We start from the raw sequence: 9,216 nt of genomic DNA, 5'->3' as shown, positions 1-9,216 counted from the left end.
AACTGGGAGAGCACACACACATATATGTATGTGTATAAATGTATGTCTGTGTGTGTGTGTGTGTGTATACACACACATGTATTTTCGCATGCATGTGTGTGTGTGTGTGTGTATACAGGACCCCGGATCCTGTTGTGCCCAACAATCACCTCTGTAGTATGGCTGGGACCAGCCTAACTGAGCCATTAGTTTGCCCTGGGAGTCTGAAGGCAAAGAGAAGGCAGGGGAGATCTGCACCTTAGAGACTGACTGAAGTGTGTGTGTGTGTGTGTGTACCTATGCACACTTACATGTATATGTAACAAGGAAAGCATTGCCAACTGGGGTGTGTGTGTGTGGATTAGGGTGCCCATCATAAAGGACAGTCCAGTTGTCCTCTGTCCTTTACTGAGACGAAACCTGATGCCTATATGCCCTCTATTTTTCTCTTTGAGAAAAAAATAGAGGACAGAAAGGCGTCGGGTTTCGTATCAATGGAGCACAGAGTAGCAGAAAACCGGAACGTCCTCAATGATGGCCAACCCTAGTGTGGATACACACACACACGTGTGTATATATACGTGTGTGTATACAAAGACATACACACGTGTGTATACATACATTCCATCCAGGAAGAGCACACACCAACTGCTGAAGCTTCCTTAGCCTGACGAAGGGTTTTTGAACCCAAAAGCTTGCTTAATAACTATTCTCCAACCATTTGGGTTGGTCTAATAAAAGATATCCAATTCACCCAAGGAACCTTGTCTGCCTATGTCCTTAGACCAACACGGCTACAACCTAAACCCCTATATACACATGGGGTGTGTATATAACGGCATATACACACATAGGCGCCCACCCAGTTCACAAAGCTTTTCATTGCCAGGGCAAAGTAGCGCCTCAGCCGGGCTGAACTCGCCCCCTCGGCCTGCTGCACACGACGGGATCACTGTCTGGGTCAGCAGGCGGCGGGTGCGGGGCCCAGCCCCCCGGGCCCGGCTCCGCTCCTCTCAGGCCGAGGGAGGCACACGCTGCAGCCAACCCGCCGCACAGCCTCCTCCCTGTGGCGCGGCGCGGCCCAGCCCGGCGAGGCGCAGTCCAGAAAGCCCGGCCTGGCTGAGGGGGTGGCAATGGCGGCGTCAGTGTTGTGCTGCCTGCGCTGGTGCGGGGACGGCGGCACCGGGCACATCCCACTCAAGGAGATGCCCGCGGTGCAGCTCGACACGCAGCGCATGGGTGCGGGGGCAGCGCCAGCGCCAGCGCCGCGGGGTGTCCCCCGGGGTCCCCGGCCCGGCCCTGAGCCGCGAGGACCCCGGGGAGCGGGTCTTTTCTGGCCCCAGGGGCACAAAGCTCCCCGGGACTAGTCCCCAGCTGCGCGGGGAGAGCAGCAGAGCCGCCCGCTGGGTGCGAGCTGGGCAAGGGGCGTCAGCCGCCGTGCGGGTGGGAGCAGGCCTGTCTCACAGCCCGGTTGCAGCTGCCTCCTCCCCGAAGGGCAGAGCAGGTGGTGTGGTGGGGCCCAGCCACGAGGCGAGGGGAGAAATGCTCCCAAACGTTTTGGTACTTTTTTTCCCCAGCAGGGATCCAGGAGGCAAGTGGGGGCTCCCCTGGCTCGGGAAGCAGAGGTCCAAAGGGAAGCCCTGGTGTAGGGTGGGAAGGAGAAAGTGGTGTCAGCGGTGTCCTTATTCAGGGGCTTGGAGGAGCTGCTTTCTGCATGGCTTACTTGACATTTGACCTCTTCTCTCCCTGTGCAGGAACGGACGTCGTCATTGTCAAAAGCGGCAGAAGAATATGCGGCACGGGGGGGTGTTTAGCCAACGCGCCTTTGCATCAGAATAAGAGCTATTTTGAATTTAAAATCCAGTCCACAGGTTAGTTGGTCACATTTTAAATTGCTTCAGACTTCAAAAGCTTAATTTGATTGGCATTTGATCTACGCCCACAAAAGGATGCCATCTCTGTATTGTCAGCGTAATAATACTAACTATATTGTACTTTGGAAATATCAAAGAATTGCGGGGGGGAGGGGGCGACAAAACAAGTGACCATCTTGTAAGGAAGGACATGTTCGGGTTTTTCCTTCTAATGTGCTTTTACTACTTAAAAAGAACAGCAAGTACATTTATTATAGAGTTGCAGATATTAAAGCATTCAAATTGCATGCTCTGTCTGTAGATGTAATATATATTTGAAATCATAATTTAGAGTTACTCTCTGCTAAATTAAGTAATGTTTATACACTCCTGAACATATAAAACACCATGTAGCGGCACCAGGCATATTTGTACTGCCTCCAGCTGTGCTAGGTAATGCCAGCATAAAAACATGTTCTGTTTGCTCCTGCTCCATGGGTGCCAAGTGCTGAAAAAATGTAATGCGGTAGCTGTTTGGTGTCTGCTTCGTACTATTATCGGTCCCAGCCATTCATATTGGCACCAGTTGCCTCTCTAACTCCTGTTACATTGCATTTTTTTCACCACTTGGCATGCGTGAGGTGGGAGTGAGTTTGGGGGGAGGACAGGACATATTTTCATGATGGTTACTCCCGAGCGTGGTCAGAAGCAGTGTACACATGCCTTTAAGTGTTCTCTCTTTTTTTTCTGGCACAGTTTGCTCAGTAATATTTGCTGAAAATTGCGGCCCTGTAGTTGCTGGGTTTTTTTAAATACGTTTCTAAATTCTCCTCTGTTTGAACATCTGTGTAGGTTGGGCCACTGAAGGAATGATTTTGTGCAATATGGAGCTTGCAGCTCCAGGAGAGATGGTTCTAAGCTCCTTTTGTTCCTTCTCAGTTCTGGGCTTCTCCAAGAGTTGATCAGTCCCAGTATAATTTAGAGAGCCTTGATCAGGCTGTGTTACACCAGCTTCTGCTGACTGCCATGTAAAGTGCAGCATGGCCGAGAAGCTCCATAGTGTGATGTACAGCAGCCCTACCTGCCCATATGCTCTCTACACGAGGGCTTGCAAAGGGTCTCCAGAAGGCATTCTTTTAGCTATCTTCTGTCATTCTTGTGTCCTGGGAATCTTTACTTGGCTAGAACTGCCATCTAGCTCTTTTACCTGTCATAGCTAGGGACCAGAGTAAGGATCTTGCACTATGTCTTTTTGTATTGATCTCTAGTAAAAGAGAAACACTAGGAATCTGCTCTGTCTGAAAGGATATGTTTAAGTCTCTAGACATAGTGGATGTGATTGCTGATGCTTTTCAAACAAAATTGACCTATGAAATTGCTGGTTTTTATGGCACACTGAGGTGTCTCAAAAGAATTTGGTAACAGTTTACTTAGTATGTCAATATTATGTTTTAAGGGATTTGGGGTATTGGCGTTGCAACCCAAAAAGCAAACTTGAATCAAATTCCACTTGGCCGAGATGTGCATAGTCTGGTGATGAGGAATGATGGAGCTCTCTACCACAACAATGAGGAGAAGAACAGGCTGCCAGCAAACAGCCTTCCACAGGAGGGTGATGTTGTAGTAAGTTTCTCACAGTTTGATATACAGTAAAGTCTGTTTATTTGTGTTCCTCCTTGAGTGGTGAATTAATGGAAAATTAGCCATTATTAACCAATAACTAGGAGTTAGTAAAGGGAGAGGAGCCCGATGGGTATTGGAGTAGTGGCCAGTATGGTGGCAAATTATCCTGCAGGTAAAGTAACCTGTGTTTATGTAAACTGTCATTGTTCAAATTGCTCAGCACTATATTTCTGTGTTCTTCCGAAGTGGGATTTGTTAGCAATGATGTAAGTCTACAGGCAATAAAAAAGAAGCTTAGATGGCACATTGGGCTAGCTTAGAGGTATGATTTGGCTAGCATCAGGCCTCTTCTGACTTCCCAATCAAATGACCAGGGAAGACCCTTTTAGAACTGAGTTGACTGCAGACACTTTTGGCACAGCCCCAGTGTGAGACTTGAACTCATGCCAATGTGAGATGCCTTAACTCAGGGGTGGGCAAAATATGGCCCGCAGGCCAGATCTGACCCACCAAGTGATTCTGTCAGGCCCGTTGCAGGTCCCTCAGCCCTGCCTAGCCCAGGTGTGAGGGGCAGCCCAGGCCATGGGGCATGTGACCAGTCCTACCAACCTGGGTGCAGAGATGCTGCCTGGCAGAGAGCACAACGTCCCTTAACCCCACTTGTGGCTTTCGGGCACACTGGGAGCTGTAGTCTGTGGGGCTGGGCAAGGGTAGCATGGAGCCTGGACTCGGATTCCATTCCCAATAGCTCCCAGAACCGTGGTTCGTTCTGCTCTCACACTTCTGGCTGTTGCTGCCAGTGTCTCTTGCTGCTGGACCTGGCCCCACTGCCTGGGCACCCTGACCTGTCCACCCCGGACACACAGCTGGGACACCAGATGGAGCAGGAGAGCAGACGAGGTCTCTGTGGGGACCGGCCTGGGACCCCTGTGGGCAGGGCTACCTGGGTCGTGTGGAGGGGGTAGGGCTGCAGGTGGGCAGGGAATGGGGGCTGAGGACTTGGGATCATGGGGTGGTTCCAGCCTGGGGCTGGGGCAGAGCTGCAGTCCACTCCCCCTATGTTCCTGTGATGGATGCTGGTTCCACAGGCAGCACCTCTGCCCCCCCCCCCCCCCCGGGCCCCCCTCCTCCCCCCCCCCCCCCCCGGGTCCTTTACAGCTCATTAAAACTCCTTAAGTGGCCCTCCAGCCCAAATAATTGCCACCCCTACCTTAACTGTTCTGCCACTACAGCCCTTTAAAGGGAATCGGGTTGATCTTTTCGAGAAAAATGGCACTACTGTTTCATTTCAGTCGCATTGTAGCTAGGGTTGCTCTATTTGTCTGTAAACCCAACTGATGACTCTCAGGCCATTTGAGATGGGTCTTCCCAGCTCAAGCAATGTTCCAGCATGCACTGCAGATATAAATGAAATTGTGCTAAGCTAAGCTTAAGATCTCTTTCCTGTATACTTTGATAGAGAGGATGCTTCTTTTAGCATTGTGGGGAAAGTTATGACAAAGATGCATGGGATTGGAGGAATTATTTTTAGCTAAACTGGGGCAGGGTTTAAGGAAGAAAGAGGCAATTTGGCTGGGGTTGCAGAGAAAAAAAATTCTGGGAAGTCTAGCAAATAATTAAAGGAATTATAAATTTGCATGTATGCCATATCCTTTCTCACCCCCTCCTCTCCCCCACACCCCAAAATATGACTGGTAGGTATCATAGGAAAGTAGGGCTGGAAGGGACCTTATGAGGTCATATTGTCCAGCCCAGCCAAGTGCCTGTCTATCTTTAACGTCATCCGGAATATTTGGAGGGGGCTCTGCTATCTTGCCATTTTTTTTACATCCTGTCAGAAATATCTTTTCAGATATGTGTGAGAGCAATAGGATTTACACCATTTCTAAAACACCAGCCTTTTTGATTTGTTATCCTTTCTTCTGAGTGCTGCTGTTTGCAGTATGCATTTATTAAGGCTATTGCTAGATAATTACAAAGTTTTAATATCCCATTCTTAAAGGGATTTTTAGGAAAGCCATTGCCATTGTAGTCTCTTCAAATCTCTCTCTACCTGTGTAGTTTGGGGTTCTGAAGCTAAAACACAGAAAGGTTACTAAGTAACAAGTATTTTACTAACTCCCACACCTTCATGCATACTGTATAACTGTCTTTTTACTTTGTTTGCCACAAAAATGAGTTTCTAAGGTTGTACTGAATAATGAGGCACATTGCCAGTTTCAGCCACGCCAAAAGCAGAGGCAGATCCTTTCTGTGTTTTAATTTCTTCTCTGTAATGTGCATGTTTTTTGTACCGCATATCAAATGATCATCTGTCGTTGTTGGCATAGAGCATGGATTACAAGAGGGGTTTTTTAATATGGTCGATCATCCGTGAAGGTAGCTGAGCATGTCATTTTTTTAATGAATTCTTTTATTAATTCAGTTTATTTCTTTGATAATTACCAGTTAGCACTTAGCGAATTTGTTTACTATTCAAAGCTATTAGAATTGCTCACAGCATCTCAAAAAATACCATGCAAATTCAATACAGAACTTTTGTTGATTAATTGCAGTTGGTCAAGTGAGTTGCATGCTGTCGATGGTGTTTCCTGATTCAGTGATTGTACAACAACCTCTGGCATTTGCAAGTGAAAGTATCATTGTTTAATTATTAATGGTTAAGTGAGTTCTTTGAAAGAAGCCTTGGCTAATGTCACTGTGCTTGAAATTCTCTGCTGTTACCTAGTTAAGATAAACCGGTAAAAATGGATACTTGAAGCACTTTTTTGCATATAAGGCTGATGGTGATCATGCATTAATAGCCTCTATTTTGCTTTATAGGGTATTACATATGACCATGTAGAATTAAATGTATATTTAAATGGAAAAAATATGCATTGTCCAGCTTCAGGAATCAGAGGGACTGTATATCCTGTTGTTTATGGTAAGTCAGGGTTTTTCATATTGTTTCACAATGTGGTCATCATGGCTGCCTATACACATGCTCAGGAGTAGAGAGGGGCATTTTACTTAGAGCGGTTCCCAGATAGTTATTCTAATTAAAACACCACAGTACCATGTGTATTTAAACCTCCACACATTTAAAAATGGAACTGGGGATGCTTCAACTAAAGCTCATTCAACAAGCTTTAGTTAAAGTACCGCAGCAGCTATTTTTAAATCCTTGGGGGCTTATACACATGATGCTGCAGCAATGCTAGAGCATTCTAATTAGAACGTGGAGCAGACTCGATTCATCAAGTTTGTTCCAACGCGGAACACACTTATAGACACCCCATGTGAATAACAGTAGTATTGTCTCTTGAAAAACCCATCCCTTCTCTTTCAACATGTCAATCCAGTTGCTATCGAATAGTATCCCGTGGGAACTAAAGCAGTTCATTACATGGGAGGGAATAGTGTTAGGAAAGTATGTTGGAAACTTTTTAGCTGCTTTTAATGTTACTTAGCAACTGGAAACAAGGACCCAAGTTGTATGTGGACCACCACTGAAGGATGCACAGGCCACAAATTGGGGTGTTACTGGAGTTTAGTTAAACCTTGCTGTATAAATGTACTGTTAAGTCAATGAGTACAGATGAAGTTAAACAAGGACATTCTTAACCCACTAGTTCAAGTTCTCTCTGAAGCATGTATTTATACCTCTTTAGGGACACATGCTTGATAAGTACAGAAATCCCTTAATTTTTTTAATGTCTATATTTTTATTTTTATAGAAATATAATCTTTAAATGATATAGCAGTACTTTTCATCTTTCAATTTATTGCAGCTATAAAAAAGTGATATCCAACACTATAGGAGTTGCTTCACCACTTGAAATGTAGCCATTTTTTAAGTGAATCATAGAAATCGTTTTGACAGCATATATCAACACAACAGTTTTGAACAGGAAGCAAGTACCATGTCCAGTTATGTACTTCATAGGCAATTTCAGAGACTATTTATAAATTATGGAAGTTGGGATTTGGCCAAGAACTATTAACAACCCATTCCAGTAAAACTCCATGGTACTTGCAACTCCCCAATAGCTAGGAATTCCATTTAACATCTCCTCTGAAAGACAGTAACTCCTTTGCATGGTGCACACCATACTTAAGAAGTGGCTGTAAAATAAAAGAGAAGAGTGCCACTCAGTGGATTCCTACAGCTACTACTGCCTATAGCATTTAGGGTGGAAATATTTTTTGTAAGTACTGACCTAAGCCAAACTCATTAACTTGTGAGATGTGGTATGACTCATTTCATTAAATATTTCATAATGAATTGTTGGAACATGCCTGCAGCTACTCAGGAACAATATCTGTTAAGAATGTGTCTAAGCAGGAATCAGATGGTCTAGATTTTCTTTGGTGGCTTTGAGTGCTGTAAATTCGTTGACCACTTTATTCCCTTCAAGATGGTTATTCCCTTCCAGATGGTTTTATTCCCTTCAAGAGCGTATATTATGTCATATTGTCTTGTGATATATTATTTTACCACTTGGTGGCACTGTTAAAAATGCAGTAACACACATACAAAAAAAACCCCATGTTTTCCCCCATTTTTATTCGTGTTACCATCATGTTCTTAGAATTGTAACTAGAAAAAACTCCCTGGTGTAAAGTGGGAGAATAGACTTTGTGGAGTAGCTAACTATTTCCTCTTTCCCGTGTTTTAGAAATAAATGTACATAGCACAGTGGAGAGGATTTAGGTAGTAGAATATGTTTCTTAAAACAACTCTCTACTTGTTGCATCAGAGGTTTGGGATCCTGGCTTATTTTATGTCTTTTAACATCACCCAGAGAGTGGTGGTTGATGGAAGTCAATCGTCGTGGTGCCCTGTGACCAGTGGGGTCCCCCAGGGCTCTGTCCTTGGGTCTATACTATTTAATATCTTCATTAATGATGTGGACATTGGTATCAGAAGCGGACTGGCCAAGTTTGCTGATGACCCCAAACTCTGGGTTAAAGCTTCCACAACTGAAGACAGGAGGGTGATCCAGGCTGACCTTGATAGGCTTGAGAAATGGGCAGATGAGAACCTGATGGTGTTTAACACTGAAAAATGCAAGGTTCTCCACCTTGGGAAGAAAAACCTGCAACATCCTTATAGGCTCGTCAGTGCTACCCTGGCTAGCACTACGGAAGAAAGGGACTTGGGGGTCATGATTGACCACAAGATGAATATGAGCCTGCAATGTGATACTGCTGCTAGTAAAGCAAGCAAAACGCTTGCTTGCATCCACAGATGCTTCTCAGGTAAATCCCAGGACATCATCCTCCCGTTGTACTCGGCCTTGGTGAGGCCGCAGCTGGAGTACTGCGTCCAGTTTTGGGCTCCACAATTCAAAAAGGATGTGGAGAAGCTTGAGAGGGTCCAGAGGAGAGCCATGCGCATGATCAGAGGTCAGGAAAGCAGACCTTGTGAAGAGAGGTTGAGAGCCATGGGACTCTTCAGCCTGGAAAAGCGCAGGCTCAGGGATGATCTGGTGGCCACCTATAAGTTAATCGGGGGTGCTTACCAGGATCTGGGGGAATGCCTGTTCACCAGAGCGCCCCAAGGGATGACAAGGTCAAACGGTCATAAACTCCTCCATGACCGTTTCAGGCTGGACATAAGGAAGAACTTGTTTAGTGTCTGAGCCCCCAAGGTTTGGAATAGATTGTTTCATAGTTTTATATTTGGTAGGGTCGGAAGGGGACCTGAGCAGATCAAGTCCGACCCCCTGCCGTGGCAGGAAAAAGCACCTGGGGCAAACGACCCTGGCAAGCAGAT

General features: G+C 45.7%; 1 protein-coding gene across 1 annotated transcript in view; it reads left to right on the top strand.

Moving 5' to 3' along the window:
• Window positions 1–1,045: 1,045 nt before the first annotated feature.
• SPRYD7 (SPRY domain containing 7) overlaps window positions 1,046–9,216 on the top strand; it is a 13,495-nt gene continuing 5,324 nt past the window's right edge. Inside the window, exons 1-4 of the mRNA XM_006026276.3 lie at window positions 1,046–1,218; window positions 1,734–1,850; window positions 3,289–3,455; window positions 6,279–6,381. Of these exons, the coding sequence (XP_006026338.1) occupies window positions 1,113–1,218; window positions 1,734–1,850; window positions 3,289–3,455; window positions 6,279–6,381 (493 nt within the window). The 5' untranslated portion in view covers window positions 1,046–1,112. The remainder of the gene's footprint in view (window positions 1,219–1,733; window positions 1,851–3,288; window positions 3,456–6,278; window positions 6,382–9,216) is intronic.

Source organism: Alligator sinensis, unplaced genomic scaffold (assembly GCF_000455745.1).
Source record: "Alligator sinensis unplaced genomic scaffold, ASM45574v1 scaffold324_1, whole genome shotgun sequence".
In the NCBI taxonomy this organism is placed as follows: Eukaryota; Metazoa; Chordata; order Crocodylia; family Alligatoridae; genus Alligator; species Alligator sinensis.
The sequence above is the reverse complement of the archived record's forward strand: the minus strand, read 5'-3'. Positions and strand labels throughout refer to the sequence as shown.